The 18180-nt window shown below is 40.2% G+C and overlaps 1 protein-coding gene across 1 annotated transcript in view; it reads left to right on the forward strand.

Annotated features, from left to right (window-relative positions):
* The window catches only part of LOC148362861 (solute carrier family 23 member 1), a 73930-nt gene that overhangs the window by 36112 nt on the left and 19638 nt on the right, over positions 1-18180 (forward strand). The window contains exons 4-8 of the mRNA XM_088340435.1: positions 2840-3020; positions 5821-6002; positions 11004-11121; positions 12159-12315; positions 15458-15711. Of these exons, the coding sequence (XP_088196561.1) occupies positions 2840-3020; positions 5821-6002; positions 11004-11121; positions 12159-12315; positions 15458-15711 (892 nt within the window). The remainder of the gene's footprint in view (positions 1-2839; positions 3021-5820; positions 6003-11003; positions 11122-12158; positions 12316-15457; positions 15712-18180) is intronic.

Raw genomic sequence — 18180 nt, forward strand, 5'->3', positions numbered from 1 at the left:
GTCAATAACTACTCAGAAAGTGGATGAATGGAAATCAACCAACTATTTGCAGGTGAACAGATGAATTAGCAACAGGTGAGAGTTGTTACTGGGTATAAAAAAGGGAGACCCGAACAAGCTAAGTCATTCACATGCAAGGATGGGGCGAGGTTCACCTCTTTGTGAACAACTGCGTGAGCAAATTGTTGAACAGTTTAAAAACAACATTCCTCAAAGTACAATTGCAAGGAATTTAGGGATATCATCATCTACAGTCCATAATATTGTGAAAAGGTTCAGGGAATCTGGAGAAATCACTGTGCGTAAACGGCATGGCCGTAAACCATTATTGAATGCCCGTGACCTCCGAGCCCTCAAGCGGTACTGCATTAAGAACCGACATCAATGTGTAAAGGACATCACCACATGGGCTCAGGAACACTTTGGAAAACCACTGTCAGTCAATACAGTTCGACGCTATATCCGTAAGTGTGGGTTAAAACTTTATGTTGCAAAGCGTAAGCCATTCATCAACAACATCCAGAAACGCCGCAGGGTTCTCTGGGCCCGAGCCCATCTAAAATGGACTGATACAAAGTGGAAAAGTGTTCTGTGGTCTGATGAGTCAGTTTTCCAAATTGTGTTTGGAAATTGTGGACGTCGTGTCCTCCGGTCCAAAGAAGAACAGAACCACCCAGACTGTTATGCACGCAAAGTGCAAAAGCCAGCATCTGTGATGGTATGGGGGTGCATGAGTGGCCAAGGAATGGGTAACCTGCACATCTGTGAAGGCACCATTAATGCAGAAAAGTACATTCAGGTTTTGGAACAAAGTATGTTGCCATCCAAACAGAATCTTTACCATGGGCGCCCTTGCTTCTTCCAGCAGGATAATGCCAAGCCACACACTGCACGTCTCACGACAGCGTGGCTTCGTAGTAAGAGGGTGCGGGTGCTTGACTGGCCTGCCTGCAGTCCTGACCTGTCTCCCATTGAAAATGTGTGGCGCATTATAAAGCGCAGAATAAGACAAAGGAGACCCCGGACTGTTGAACAGCTGAAGCTGTACATAAAGCAAGAATGGGAAAGGATTCCACTATCAACGATTCAACAACTAGTCTCCTCACTTCCTAAACGTTTATTGAGTGTTATTAAAAGGAAAGGTGATGTAACACAATGGTGAAGAAGCCCCTTTCCCAACTACTTTGGCACTTGTTGCAATCATAAAATTCTAAGTTTATCATTATTTGCTTATGGAAATAAAGTTTATGAGTTTGAACATGGATAATCTTGTCTTTGTGGTGTATTCATTTAAATATGGGTTAGAAAAGGTTTGCAAGTCATTCTATTCTAATTTTACTGACATTTTAAACTTTTTCCCAACTTCAATGGAATTGACTTTTGTAAACTCAGTTCTCCATTCATTCCTTGTCAGTCCGTCAGCGAACCTCCGCATTTGCAAGGCAAGCATAATTTGACTCTGGCTCCCGTCTGATCCCGTCCTCACCTGTATCCTGCCTGTCTGTCCCCGACTTCCCAATCGTCTCTGGCTACTTGACCCGTTCTGTCCATTGACCACACTCCGATCTCCCGCTCCGGCTACTTGACCCGTTTTTGCCCACCGACCACGCTCCGATCTCCTGCTCTGGCTACTTGACCCGTCTTTGCACATCGACCACGCTCAGATTGCCCATCCCAGCCACTCCACTCGTTTCCCCATTCCGACCACGCTCCGGTCCTATGAGCTCCTTGCTCCTCCTGCCCAGCGAGCACTGGATCGCTGTTGTTTGTTTCCCAGCACCTGACTTACTCGATTCTCCAAAAAAAGCTTTGTGTGAAAACGTTCTGCTTTTGGGTCTACCATCTGTTCTGGTTGTGACAGACTCCTTACAGACTACAAACCTTTCACTGGGCCCTGGACATAATTTATAAAAAGGATTGAAGAAAGTGATAAAAAAAAAACTACTTTGTGCACACAAAAAGATGTTTCATATAGAAATCTGCTCTGAGCTGAATTTAATTCCAACTTTTGAATGCATTTTATACAGTTGACCTAGGTTGCCATTAAGTGGATATAGGCCATTGTCTGCATTCAAGTAAATGTAAAATGGTATTCTGGTGGTGGCTGGTGGCAATACATCTGTTAAAGGGAAATTGTGTATTATTAGCGCCTCCTAGTGGTTAAAAAACTGTCAATTATAATAATAAATAAATATGGATTTAAATGTACTTCTGTCATGATAGTGTACCATCTCATTTTTAGAAATCTCGTCGGTTGAGACACTTGTATTTTTTCATAATATGAGCCTTACCTTGGAGGAGCGGACATAATTGTCTATCATCTTGCTACTAAGGGTACCCAAAAACTGAAAACCTCGTGAAAGGATGATCAAAAAATTAAAAGAAAATGGTGCTCAATGGTCACTTTGAGTCTCATTAGTTTGTTTTATTCTTTGTGCTCTTTAGTCCTTTTTTTGGTTGGACTATACAACACAGCGACTTCTAGCGGTTAAACATTACCTACTGTCCCTTTGAGTCCCGGGCACAATTTAAAACGTCAAAAAGGCCTTGCACTGTATCAAAATAAACAGTTAATACGAGGCTCAAGATTCTTGCCTAATCTTAACTTTAATCCAATTATACCTATTGATTTAAACGCTTATGCTATGGTCCATTTGCAACACAAATCGGACATGCCTTATATTTAGTAGCTGTTTTCCAGAATCAATAGCGAGTACATGTGTTGGAGGGACAAATGGGAGTGGCCAAAATGGCATCGCTTTGCTTCGATCATGTATTTGGCCTTATTCCAAATCACCTAGATTAGCGATATTTTTAAATCACTCTTTTCCACATGCAGGCTTCCAATCCTCCAGGGTGGAACATTCAGCTTTATCACTCCTACCCTTGCTATCCTTGCTCTTCCTAAATGGAAGTGTCCCAGCCTTCAAGAACCTGCCAGCTTTTCTGCGTCCAACGGCACCAGTGCGTTACAAATGACTAAAAGTAATGACGAAGTGTGGATGTCGCGAATGTGTGAGGTAAGTCTGACATGCTCATAATTTTGATCTGAAATGACACACCCATATTAAGTTTTAGATTTTTAAGGGCCAATACGTAATTAATATTTAAAGCTAAAATTATACGTTTATAATTTAGTATACACATTCAAAATAAGGACTTGCAAGGTGAAAAGAGGGGAACTCAAACCTAAGATAAGAAATTCCAACCTGTTCCAAAAGCCCTCCCCTGAGCCCTTTCTCTTGATTAAATCTCTGTGGTTTCAAAAGCAGATCCTGCCTCACGGGTGTGGAAATAAAAATTAGATAACGCAACATGATTGGCTGATGGTGACAATGATGTAAACACTGCATAAAAGTCCAAAGATCGGAGAACAGTGATGTGAAAGGGTCAAAGTAACGAACTGTCATCCTATGCAATCTCCTTTGCTGGTGTCCAAAATTAAAAACAAAATAAACTTATCATGAGATATTTTTTAAAATAACAATTAATGCCCCTCCAAATACCCACTAAAACATACATCTTATAATAATTCAAATACATCCAGACTTATATTTGAAAATAGCCTATCCTGTCAACATTATGATTAATTACATTTTGGAGAAATTGTGAATGAAGGAGATTGATTTTGTTTGATTGTATCGTGATTATACAGGGAGTGCAGAATTATTAGGCAAGTTGTATTTTTGAGGATTAATTTTATTATTGAACAACAACCATGTTCTTAATGAACCCAAAAGTCTCATTAATATCAAAGCTGAATATTTTGGAAGTTGGAGTGGGGATTTTTTAGTTTTAGCTATTTTAGGAGGATATCTGTGTGTGCAGGTGACTATTGCTGTGCATAATTATTAGGCAACTTAACAAAAAACAAATGTATACCCATTTCAATTATTTATTTTCATCAGGGAAACCAATATAACAGCTCAACATTCACAAATATACATTTCTGACATTCAAAAACAAAACAAAAACAAATCAGTGACCAATATAGCCACCTTTCTTTGCAAGGACACTCAAAAGCCTGCCATCCATGGATTCTGTCAGTGCTTTGATCTGTTCACGATCAACATTGCGTGCAGCAGCAACCACAGCCTCCCAGACACTGTTCAGAGAGGTGTACTGTTTTCCCTCCTTGTAAATCTCACATTTGATGAGGGACCACAGGTTCTCTATGGGGTTCAGATCAGGTGAACAAGGAGGCCATGTCATTAGTTTTTCTTCTTTTAGACCCTTTCTTGCCAGCCACGCTGTGGAGTACTTGGATGCGTGTGATGGAGCGTTGTCCTGCATGAAAATCATGTTTTTCTTGAAGGATGCGGACTTCTTCCTGTACCACTGCTTGAAGAAGGTGTCTTCCAGAAACTGGCAGTAGGACTGGGAGTTGAGCTTGAGTCCATCCTCAACCCGAAAAGGCCCCACAAGCTCATCTTTGATGATACCAGCCCATACCAGTACCCCACCTCCACCTTGCTGGCGTCTGAGGCGGACTGGAGCTCTCTGCCCTTTACCGATCCAGCCACGGGCCCATCCATCTGGCCCATCAAGACTCACTCTCATTTCATCAGTCCATAAAACCTTAGAAAAATCCGTCTTGAGATTTTTCTTGGCCCAGTCTTGACGTTTCAGCTTGTGTGTCTTGTTCAGTGGTGGTCGTTTTTCAGCCTTTCTTACCTTGGCCATGTCTCTGAGTATTGCACACCTTGTGCTTTTGGGCACTCCAGTGATGTTGCAGCTCTGAAATATGGCAAAACTGGTGGCAAGTGGCATCTTGGCAGTTGTACGCTTGACTTTTCTCAGTTCACGGGCAGTTATTTTGCGCCTTGGTTTTTCTACACGCTTCTTGCGACCCTGTTGACTATTTTGAATGTAACGCTTGATTGTTCGATGATCACGCTTCAGAAGCTTGGCAATTTTAAGAGTGCTGCATCCCTCTGCAAGATATCTCACTATTTTTGACTTTTCAGAGCCTGTCAAGTCCCTCTTCTGACCCATTTTGCCAAAGGAAAGGAAGTTGCCTAATAATTATGCACACCTGATATAGGGTGTTGATGTCATTAGACCACACCCCTTCTCATTACAGAGATGCACATCACCTGATATGCTTAATTGGTAGTAGGCTTTCGAGCCTATACAGCTTGGAGTAAGACAACATGCATAAAGAGGATGATGTGGTCAAAATACTCATTTGCCTAATAATTCTGCACTCCCTGTAGGTCAATCGAAATGAAACCGTATTGGTGCTTTTCCAACAGGGAGGGCTGAAACTTCCAACTTGCTACTTTTGCTGGAATGTAGCTCAACATGTAATGTAACAATTCCCCTAACAGTGAGAGGAATATTCATTACAAACCCAATTCCCTGTTCCGGTGTATATTCAAAGGGTGTGGGGGTCATGAATTGAATAGCTGTCTGGGAAATTCATCTGTCATTGGTTTAAAGCACATAGATTTTTTTTTCAGCCATCACTCTCAACTTTGTCAGTACTGTGTTGCAAAACAAATCCTCACAGGAGCGAATAGAACTCAAGTAGTCAGTCAAAGGTCGTAACCACCACATTGTTTAGCCTCTTTTTTGTGAGTCGTATCAACCCTGTAGTTAGAAGTATACTTGCTTTGTTCGCTGGATTAGGTAGGTGCTGAAAATCTAATAGATTTTTATGTTATATCCGGCATGATCATTTTCCCTTATGGAGAACGATCAAACCAGCATAAGAAGCTTGTATTTCGTTACGACAGTACTATAATTAGCAAAAAATAACACTGTAACTGGCGAGAAAATATTACAAATGTCATCTTGTTTATCCAACTCACTTGACAGATCCAAGGAGCTATTTTGGTGTCGTCGCTGGTCCAGATCATGCTGGGCTTTACAGGCCTGGTGGGCTTTGTGCTCCGATATATTGGGCCGCTGGCTATTGCGCCCACCATCAACCTCATCGGCCTGTCACTCTTCACTGAGGCTGGCAAGAAGTCAGGTGGCCATTGGGGGATTGCTGCCCTGTGAGTCTGCACAATTGTGTATTGGTTCCCATGCAACATCCATTGTATATGTAACCCTTTATCAAGGTCTCTTCGTTTTCCACATGCTGAGGATTTCGTTGCCCTAATGTAGGTTTTACATCAGGGAAGGTCTGTGCAGCAGTTTGAGATTCCTTGTGATAAGAGCTACACAAATAAATGTGACTTGACTTAACTTAATTGCTAATTTTATAGTTTATTAGAGACTCAAAATTAGTCGAAAAGACATCAATAGGTTTTCAAACTTACAAGGAAAAAAATTAGGAGCTCAAACCTCAGATAAGAAATTGCATCCTAATGTCCTCCCATTAGCTTTGTTTTTAGATTAAATCTCCAAGGTAACAAAAGCAGATTCACCCTAAAAGTTGGGATAATCGAAGAACAGTAACATGATTGGCTGTTAGCGACAATGATGTGAACAGTTCATATTAGTCAAAACAACTAATAACAATGTGCAAAAATAACAACCAACTGGCATCCTACACTATTATTTAATGACTGATGAAAAAATGGTCATAATAATTTGTAGAGCTACACTCACTTAGCGGCTGTCTGCAATATTGGCCCAAATGTCCCTCATTTTTGGGGCGATCGTTGTTTAAATTTGAATTGGTTTGAATTGAATTTTTCTTATTGTCATTGACTTTAACGTTGTGACACATTGTATGTAACGAGATTAGACATCTCACTCCAGGCTAAACGTGTAAAAAAAACCTCACAATTTAAACAAGATGAAAGTTTATCGGGATGAATGCGTTAAAAAATGTAGTGCTTAGAGACTAGCCTATTTTATAATATTAGTGCAATGTTTGTAAATAAAAAAAAATAATAGTGCAACGTAACAATAGTGCAATAAAAGTGCATTAACGTTTAGGAGCAACAAATAACCCAAAAAAGGGGGGATATTTTGAGAACTGCGATGTAATATTTCCCTCACATATGTTTTGCGAAGATTTCAACCCCTGTAGCAAGTTTTACTTTGTATATTATATAAGGAAAAAATTTGGTTCTCGTCCAACATAAAACACAATGCAATCCAATGGCCGAAAACTCTTCATTACTCATCACTTTTTGACACGCTGTCAAAATACCGGTCATTAAATTTGTTTTAAATCTAATGGACAAACTGTATTTAAAAAGAATTCGGTCTTTCTTTAGGCACACTTGGTTACAGGATTTGCAGATCCTAGCTCTTAGTTTGTGTCTCTTATGAGAGAGTTCTAAGAGAATCCAAATGTTAACCAAAAGAGTTTCTTGTATGGATGCTGAAACATTATTAGCAGGCCAATTCAACTTGAATCAATTTGCTTCAGACTACTGTGACTTCAATTGTTTGTTTCGGAACTTGAGAATGACAAATTTGGCGGTCTTCCGTGTAAGACTGAAAACGTAACACAGACACACATTAAGGATATGCTGTGGATTTTCCTATTTTACAACAGACCATTTACCATAATTAGCCTCCTTTTTAATGTGTAGGCCTAAATGAGAATTTGGCTCTGCTTTTGGCAAAGACGCTATGTGTGTCTCTGCAGAAGATGAAAGGTTTATGGCACGATGGCAAGGGCAATACATCTTCATCTTCATGCCGCAGTGTGTTTTGATAGTTTCTTTTCTTCTCCACTGACTTTGGTGCTGAAAACCTTGTGTCATTAATTTAGATTTGTCAGTACAAGTGGTTTTGTCACTGAGGTCAGGAGGCTACAGCTGCAGATGCTTAACAGGAAGCGCTTTTATTCATTTAACTTTGTTTCCAGCTTGAACAAAGCAACATCTGCATTTGTACTCAAGGCCACTTTTTATGGATAGTGTACCTGCGAGGTGCAAAACAGCCTTGCAGTCTGCTAAGACACAATAGGAAAAGTAAGGATCGATTTGGCACTAAATCTTTAAATCAAAAGTGTATCATTTTTACACTGTGAACAGTATTGTTTTGTCAAGTACAACTTACCTTGAGTGACAACTTGTGTGAAATGCAAGCCTCCAAAAACGTCTCATCCTCATTTTTGGTTTTACGCTTTACTGCACAACTATAAGAAAATAATTGGTTGCTAATATTACACAAGCAAAATGGTTCTTTCAGGCTGCTTCAGCAATGTCAGTAAAGTGTTTTATTTTTCATTTAAAATGTTTTGAGGAGGGGCAGCACGGCAGCGCAGTGGTTAGTGTGTATGCGGCACAGTTCTAAGGTCTTGGGAACCTCCTGTGTGGGTTCAAATCCAGCTACCGGACTTCCTGTGTGGAGTTTGTATGTTCTCCCCGTGCTTGCGTGGGTTTCCTCCGGGCACTCCAGTTTCCTCCCACGTTCCAAAAACATGCATTTCAGGTGAATTGTCCCTAGGTGTGAATGAGCGAATGAGTTGTCTGTCCCTGTGTGCCCTGCGATTGGCTGGCAACCAGTTCAGGGTGTCCCCTGCCCACTGCCCGGAGATGGTTGGGATGGGCTCCAGCCCCCCCGCGACCCTAATGAGGATAAGCGGTACGGCTGATGAGATGAGATGAGAGACACTGATGCTCAGTCTCACGACCCACTACAAATGATTTGTTCGTCCTCACACAATCCAGGTGTGCATAGGAATTCGTGACGTGTTTGATGTCGGTCAATGTGTGGGAGGGATACGACTAATCTTGACTACTGACGCTTGCCAGGTCAGACTGATAATTTGAAAAGTTCCCAGAAATTAAAATTAATACTATTTCCTATCGTGATAGGACTGTGAACAAAGAAAATAAGGCATTTCTAAGAAAAGTAGGCAGTGCATGGTGGCCTAATTAACGATATATGCTTATTTTGCATTCTTATAATGAGAAATTATAGCAGCATCATGCCAGACACACCTGTTTGATATTATATTTTTGTCTTACATACAATTTCTTTCTCAAGTTTGATCCGTTACTGCACAGAAAAAAAAATCATTGCATTTCGGAACGTCGTTTTATTTCAACAAAATACTGTATTAACACATATATTTCAAGCTCGGGCAGCACGGCGGCGCAGTGGTTAGCGCTTGTGCGGCACAGTTCATGTCATGGGAACCTCCTGCGTGGGTTCAAATCCAGCTCCAGACCTCCTGTGCGGAGTTTGTATGTTCTCCCCGTGCTTCCGGTTTCCTCCCACATTCCAAAAACATGCATTTCAGGTGAATTGGCCGGTCCAAATTGTCCCTAGGTGTGAATGCGCGAGTGAGTTGTCTGTCCCCGTGTGCCCTGCGATTGGCTGGCAACCAGTTCAGGGTGTCCCCTGCCCACTGCCTGAAGATGGCTGGAATGGGCTCCAGCCCCTCCGCGACCCTAATGAGGATAAGCGGTATGGCTAATGAGATGAGATATTTCAAGCTCAAGCTGCTGATATCCCAAAATAAGGGAGATTTGGGTCTCTCTCCTGGGACACAAAGGTATATTTTCATTTTCAAGGAATATGTTGCCACCTGAGCCTAGGGAGGACTGTATTGCTGCTTTTGAACATCTGCAGATGTGCTACTTGTCAACACACTCATTTCGACATAATACATCACACTGAGAGGAAGTGTAACACTGTTTCAAAACCTCCCACAGAAAGGAATAGACATAAATTATTCATCTATGACTGTGAAAAATATTCTAGAAGCTGCTCTTATCATAAACAAGCCTGTAAATATCAATGGCATTTGTGATTGCTTGGGAAAAGAAGCTTAAACTGATTTAAGTATTAAAAAAATGTTCAGAATTGGTTACTATAATTTACATTACTTATTATGGACTTGTTCTTTGGTCTATCTTGCTTAAAAATCCATACATTTATACAGGATATGCGTTAAAATGGAGAATGGTTTTAACACAGGCATAATTTATTGTTTCAATTTAAGGTCAGTAGGGTTTTGTCAAATTAGAATTAGCCTTTAAATAAGGTTACAAAGTCATGTTTTTAGTGTAAAAATAAGATCTGATTGCTAAAATTGGTTTAGTTTGAAGAAAGGGTTATGGTTTTATATTGAATCCAAGTTTCATGGTTTAGTTTCCCTAGTCTCAAATAATGGTTTTTGGGTTTTACTTTTAAATGTAAGTCAAATTTCTTAAGTCTTGGTAAATACTTACAATTACAGTTTAAAGAAAGGGATATGGCTTTAATTAGTGGAGGTAAGGTCGGGCCCAAAAATTCAGCCCGACCCGACCCAAGTCGCGGGTATATAAACACGAACCCGCCCAAACGCGACGGATTAACTTAATTTGATAAACAAGCCCGAAAGAAACCCGAAGCCTTAATTTGCCACCAAAGTAAACACGTAGCTTTACTCCGGCCGTGCGTACTTTAGCAACAATCTGTGAGTTTTGGCTTAACCACGCAGCTTGGGATTTACTTGAGGCCTAGTGCCTCAAATCAAGTCAGCACTGCAAGTGTAGCACCTAAATGAATGGTTTGGCGCCAAAGTGCGTATCTCGGCGACATACAGCAAACAAAATGGAAACCGAACAAAATGGCACAAAAAGAAAATCCAATTCTGCAGATTACAAGCTGAAAAAAGTGAAAGATTTTGCCAAAAAGCAGAGAGAACGTTTGTAAAGCTTGTCAGCCATCGGTAGAGGAGGAAGTGGAAGGAGGAAGTGGAAGGACAAAGTCGCGCGTCTTTTACCCTAACATAGAGGAGGAAATTTTCTTTAAATCTAGTGATTTTTAGTTAAACTGATAGTTTGGTCAGTATTTTGTTTATCTAAATACTTATTTGAGTAAAAGTAAGATGCTCTACAAAAAATAAATACAGCGAGAGAGAAGCCCGACTTAATGATTGACATTTTAAGATTGAACCCGGGTTCGAGGCCGGACCCAAGATGTTACCTCCAGCCCAGGGTAATAAAACAAAACATGCATTTAAAATAAAGATAAGCCATTGGTGGTGCTTCACATCATCATTAATATCCATGCTTGTGAGCTTGTGTTTCAAACAAGGTCCGCTGCTCAAGAGACTTAGTTACAAAGTGTGTAAATTGCCTGTTGTGTGTCCACAGCACAGTGTCCCTCATCCTGCTGTTCTCGCAGTACCTGAGCAAAGTGGATGTTCCGCTGATTGCCTACAAGGATAAGAAGTGGAAGGTGTTCCACTACCCTCTCTTCAAGCTCTTTTCGGTGAGTCACCATCTTGCATGCTTGAACTGCTCCGCCCTAGGTGCACTCTTCCATACAAACTATTAAGCCTTTGTATTACTGTTGAGAAACTGCTGACACACTAGCACCTGTGATGCTGGCCCAGCTCCCAAAGGACATCAAGCATAGCACCACGGAATGCACCTGGCGACAGTGCCTGTGTTTTCTCCTGAAAATGGCATGCCAATTTGAGTCCAAGGGCGTTATGGAGGAGTGATCCAAGAACTCTGAGTCACATCAGCTCCCGGCGTTGAACGTTCGGACAGGAACATAATTCATATAAAGTGTGTGGATATTTCAACGTGTGCTCTAATATCAAATACACAAACAATATAGGGCGTCCTGGCGAAACGGAATGAGCTTTCCTAATGCAGCACTGAAAGACATGCCAACGCCCAGCTATGTCCATGTTACAGACTACCGTTCCTAAAGCCTGTTGTCAAAGGGCGTTTTAAATAGGATGAATTTTGCATGATAGACCTTTGATTTAAAAACTTTTAACTGTAAATATCCCGGATGAATCACACCAAAAAGTGGATTTAAGGATAGCCAAGTTCTTCTGTTAACAACATTTCCATGGCAGGATGGTGGTTTAAAATAAGGGTCTGATCAGCGACATATTATAAGAAATAACACCAGTGCAAGAAGTCAAATCAAAAATAATAATTAGTTTCATGTTCTTTGAAAAAAACAAACAGATCAAGAAAATATGTACAGTATTTGACAATTGTTCCCTTAATATAGGTAAAAGTATTTTGAGACTTTAAAAAGCTTCAAATATATCTTTCTTAAACCTGGGCATACCCTAATCCCTCAGCTATATCTCCCCCCTCATCCTCTGACTAGTCCAAAGCATACAGTAATTAATACGTCCATCTAACCAAGTCCAGGAACGTCATATAAAAGTATTTCAGAAGATTGTTCTTTGATGTGATTCCATCCGCATCTGATTGCAATATTCTCATGCGGCTTACTTCTTCGGTTCCCTGATGGACAATTTTTGCTTTGTAAAACTCCAGGCATTGTTTGGAATGTGTGGCGGCTGGCTGATTTGTTTTCTGCTGACCGTCTTTGATGTGCTACCAACCAAGTCGGACGGTTACGGTTACTCGGCAAGGACTGACATTAACATGGATGCCATCAATAATTCACCATGGTTCCACATTCCTTACCCAGGTAACAACACCCTCACAGACTCAAAGTGACAATGGCTGTTCATTGGGTGATCATGACCCTATTGAGGTATATCAACAGGATCCCTGCAGATTCTTGAAAGGTCATGGAATTAATTTTTCTAAAAATAAGGCCTTAATAGGCATTAAAATCCTTAAATTCAATTTTTGAAAGTCTTAAAAATATTGACATATTAATATGATTTATACATGTTTGGAATAAAAATATTTACTGACATTAATCAGTCGTCTTTTTTAATAATTCACCAATTTACTTTGGTAGCAGCATCGCGTGAGCACAGTAACGGGACTATCAAAACGGTGATGTGGTTTCAGTCGGACCTTTCAGAGCAGTCTTAGGTCTACCCAAAAAACACATAACAACTTTAGACATATATGTTTACTATGTTTTCAGAATTGTTTACTTTTGCTTATATAACATGTGAAGATAACAACAGTTTAAAAAGAAACTAATGGACATTATGGACACAATCATTAACTTGAATAGTCATTCATCAAGCATTCTGTTATAATTTAAACTAATAAATTATATTGTACAACCAGAAAGATGGTTAGGTTAATGAAAGTTGTATATTGTTGTGGTTAGCAACAATTGTAAAAGCAGGTTCAATAACTCCCAACAGTTGCAGCCTCCTACACCAAAGAGTGCTGCCCGTCTCGCAATACCTGGCTCTCGGCCCCAGCCGCCAGCTTCTCACTAGCGACCAACTTCAGTTGTAAGCATTTGACAGAGGTTGGGTAGTGCGCAAGAATGTTTGTGGTTGGAGTCGAATGGGTGGCAATAGCCTGTTAGTTGAAGTGGAAAGAACTTTTTTAGGCTAAAGGGAGCCCCATACCAGAGGAGGTGTGACTCTCAGTCCAAAGGGGTTCCAAATGTTCTGAGGCCCATTTTTTTAGCGCTTCATCAAAAATTACCCTGGCCTGTAGCACAATACCAATATCCAGTAAATCAACTAATGTTTTAAAAAATAAAACCTACTATCGTAGCGCAAGAACTGTCCTAGAGATCATACAATTTTTACAATTTGAGTGCTGTCCATATAGAATTATACAATTCAGAACAATTGTGAAAGTAAGTTAGACTGACAAACTCTGGGTTTTGTCTCAAAAACAAGATATTTCATTAGTTAAACATGAGGCTCCTCCAATGGTTTGGATTGAGTACAACAAAGTCCGGACATGAAACAAGAAGAACAGCTGATCTTGATTCTAATTCCAATACACTTGGTGGTTTGTTTTCCCTCCCATCCATATCACATCATATCAACAGTTGAGTGGCTGCCGCTGTACTAAGGTTAACAGGACATACACAGATTCGTCACCAGGGCTAGACAAGCATTTGCCGAACACTCATCTCATCTCATCAGCTGCACCGCTTATCCTCAGTAGTGTCGCGGGGGTGCTGGAGCCCATCCCAGCAATCATCGGGCAGTGGGCAGAGGACACCCTGAACTGGTTGCCAGCCAATCGCAGGGCACACAGGGACAGACAACTCGCTCGCTCAATCACACCTAGGGACAATTTGGACCGGCCAATCCACCTGAAATGCATGTCTTTGGAATGCGGAGGAAACCCACGCAAGCACGGGGAGAACATACAAACTCCGCACAGGAAGTCCGGTAGCTGGATTTTAACCCACACGGGAGGTTCCCAAGACCTTAGAACTGTGCCGGCACACGCGCTAACCACTGCCCCGCCGTGCTGCCTGAACACTCATCATAGTTTTAAAATGTTTTTTCTATTACACTTGCCACTAATTGACCGTCTAAGAGGGGAAAAAACAATTGGTGTCGAGAAAATATCTTTAAGATATGATCTTGAATTAGTAAACTTGCTCACTCTATACTTTCAACACAATACATCAGACATTTTCCAAGACACCTGGAAATGGTTTGAATGGTTTGTGGGGTGGGAGGGACATCCATAGTACATCTTCATTAAATTTACACTGGGTCATTAATAAGTCAGGCATATTCGGAGTTCAGTGTTCAGATTTAATCTAGTAAGTATGTGAAGTTGTTGATTTAGCTCAGTTGAAGCAGGGTTAAGGCTGATTTTTCTAATTTATGAGCCATGTTTACCTCTCAAATGGATCATTTTAGGCAAGAACACACCAGCTAACCCAACATCGTTTGAGATAGTCCTGTTAACTGAAAAAACCCATCAATTATAATGAAATAATTCAGCTCAGGGGCCTTGTGGTAAAGTGTCTGCTTTGAGACTGTGAGGTCAGGGTGTTTGATCCCAATTCAGGTCATACCAAATCATTTAAAAAATGGGAGCCAAAGCCTCCTTTTTGGACACTCAGCAATAATGGTTGCAATTCTAAGGAGGAAATGTGAAGGGCCTTTGATGACTAAATGAATAAATTAGAGTATGAAACACTCAGACTTTTAACAAGCAAATCTAGTTAGGTGGGTCATAAAACACTTGACAGGTCCTTACTTTGCTACGACAATGCAGCGTGCGTAAAAGAAGTCGAGCCTCTGGAGTGACAAGGGAGTGCTTTACAAAATCCAGAACCATTCCGCAAGGTCCCACATCAGGAACTCGTTCAGCCTGAAACGGAACATAGGGACGTTTGGATAAGATTAACGGGAATGAGTTGGAGGACAACATCTAGATAATACAATACAATGCAATACAATACATATTGAAGTTGGCACTGCTTGAATGAATCAAAAATGATTTGAGGAATGGTGTCATACATCCAGATGTTTGTATAAAACATCAAATGGCGTCGTCTTGGCAACGCCAGGCCACATTTATGGCGCAGATGTTGTTTACTGCCCCCTCTGTGAATCCTCATCATGCTTCTTTTGGAATGTTGAGTACCTGGCGAAAACCATTGTAGCAAAAGGAAGTCTACGCATCAATGAAGGATTTAAACACTCAACTTTTCAACTGTGAGGCAGATGTGCTGAGATCTAAGCATTCACCTTGTCATGTTTAAGTTGTCAAAAAAGTCGTCAGCGTTCACTTATCCAGGTTGCCTCAAATTTGTTCATTTGAAAAATAAACATGTCTTCATCCAATAACATTTGTGATGTAGCAAATAAACATATGTGCTCTTGTAACATTTTAATGACACAAAATATCGACAATCATTCATTAATTGCTTACAGGTCAGTGGGGCATGCCTACAGTCAGTGTTTCATCGGTGCTAGGCATGATGGCGGGTGTTTTGGCATCCACCATGGAGTCTATCGGCGATTATTACGCCTGTGCCCGGTTATCGGGGGCGCCGCCACCACCAACTCACGCCATCAACCGCGGCATCGCCATCGAAGGCATTGGCTGCATCCTTGCCGGTCTCTGGGGGACGGGCAATGGAACCACATCCTACAGCCAGAACATTGCTGCACTTGGCATAACTAAGGTACATTGAAACATACTAGTTTAGATTTAATCCAGAATCAGTGTTAGGTCTTACATATTTTCAGGGTTCATACAGGTGCTTGAAATCCTAGAAAATGCTTGAATTTTAATCTTATGTAAACAAGGGTTGAAAAGGGCTTGAATTTTGGGTGATTCTTGAAATTGTTGCAATATTTCTCAACAAGTCTGCTCTGAGATGACGCAGAGACTACTCTCTGGTGACTTTGCTTTGCTATTGCATTTTTTTCTTCCCTCATGGTTAACTGCAGTTGGCATTTGAATGGCATTGTCCTATGGAGGGCAATCGCCCCCTACGCTTTGTTCCAAAGAGGACAGGTGCATGCTACACCTAAACAGGGCACTATAGAATGTGTATTGGTGCAAGCAGATATAGACGTTAATGATGGGCCATGCAAAACTAAAGGTACCATTTCCCAGTGGTAAATTGTAATGGGATGAGCTCCCTACATTTGAAAATGTTAGCTACATATCATGGTCAATTTACCCAACACATATATGGGAAGAGATTTGTCTCAAAAACAAATATATTCGCCATTTACTCAAGATCTAAAAATCTTATGACTTGATAAATGCACAATCAAGACTAAAGATACAGTATATCTGTGGCTCTGCAAAAAACATGGTTCACAACGGATTACTTCTTTTAATGGTGCTGAAGGAATTGGAAAAACTGGCTTTGAAACTCCTTAAAACTTGTTTGAATTTGGCCATTAAAAAACGTTATCACTTTCAATACTTGCTGCAGCCCCTCTGTAATTTCTAAAGTTTGTATCCAAGTCTTAAAGACAGAGTATTCATGATGGCACTCAGGCGATATAGATAGCTTTAAAATCTCAACCAAGTTTTAAACACTTTTACCCTAAACCCCAAGACTTGTAACTAAAAATAACAATACCTCACACATTCTTGATACGCATAATTGTAGCCCAGACTTGAAATTCAGTTTGAAACCTAAATTGAAGCTTAAAACCCCAATTTTTCTACCTTCAAAAAATCACAAGTGCAGAAGTTCCTGTTGCCTGTTGTAAACTGTTACAAGGAGTCTAATAAATACGATTAAATTGCCTTTCATGAGGAATCGTGCTTTATGACATGGCTAATCTTACAATAATGAGCTCAAGGCAGGACATTTATTACAACTAATAAATGTTTTGACTTACCTACAATACTAAGTGTTTTTTTGCACCATCTGACGTAATAAAAAGAATACAGTGCAGTCTGTTGTTCGGATACCTTTATTACCTTTATTTTGCCTGCAATTAAACACAGATGTGAGTACAGATGACAATCAAGACAAAATGACTCCGATAATCACCCGTTTCAGGTCCTCTGTAATCCATTGTGTCTCATCGGAGGTGTTTATTACTTTTTTAGCATTTACTACACATGACAATAGTGCTGGACAGAGAGCTCTTGAACACTTCAGCCAACACTTCCTCAGCACAAACTCATATTCGTCCCTGCCACTTTCACACTGAAAAAAAGGATGTTTTGGGTTGGGAGTTATGGTTTGTTCAGGTTACAATTCAAGAGGTTCAGCGTTGTCAAATTGTTCTATTTTGATTTGGAATAAGGGAGGTCCCAGCAAACAGACGGGTTTACTGTTAGTTTAGGTTGGGATTGATGTGGATTTGCGATATAGTGAAAATATCGTATTACAATCTCGTTCATTACCACTCTTTTGTGTTTTCAGGATTAATTTAATGTTTAATTAAAAGAAAAGTTCTGACATTTTGAGACAACTCCGCTTTCTGAACAGGTTTTATTTTGATTTCAATACCGCCAAATTGAATGAGTTCAAGTGCACTTTTCTGTTTACCTCAGAAGGCATTTTGTAATATTCATCTAAAGTAGTTACAAATTTCCTATTATTTTAAATGGTTTTAAATGTATTTTGGTCTAACGGAACCACAACATGAATTATTAATGAAAGAACAAAGGAATGACTGCCAGAAACCGACCTGAATTGAATGAGCATTATCACCAATGTAACGGTTTTCAAATAATTCAAGACCACGCACTTGTTTAAGTCCGTCGCGATTTAATATTGTCATATCGCCCCACAGCTAATTACATACTTTAGGTTGGGTTTTGTTTCAGAAGATTTTGGTTGTTGTTAGAATCAGTTTATTGTTTTTTGTTTTGTCTTTTTGCACGTAGCGTAAATCTCACCCACTGAAATCAAGACCTTAGTTGTACAGTAAAAATATATTACATTGTGGCGACTAAACAATTTTGTTTTGTAAAGTCGACTGTTTTTATTTGTACTTAATTATGATGTCAATTGGAGCAGAGAGCAGACACAGACCTTTTATGCAATTGAAAGTGTTTCAGTGATGCAATTTCAAACCACTATAAATCAAATGGGTTGTGGTGCAGATTTATTTAATACTGCAGCTGATGTTCTTATCAAACATGCCGTGTTTAAACCCTCAAAGTCATAATTTGC

The sequence above is a fragment of the Urocampus carinirostris genome, chromosome 7 (genome assembly GCF_059441175.1).
Source record: "Urocampus carinirostris isolate Australia breed hairy pipefish chromosome 7, RoL_Ucar_1.0, whole genome shotgun sequence".
Lineage (NCBI taxonomy): Eukaryota > Metazoa > Chordata > Actinopteri > Syngnathiformes > Syngnathidae > Urocampus > Urocampus carinirostris.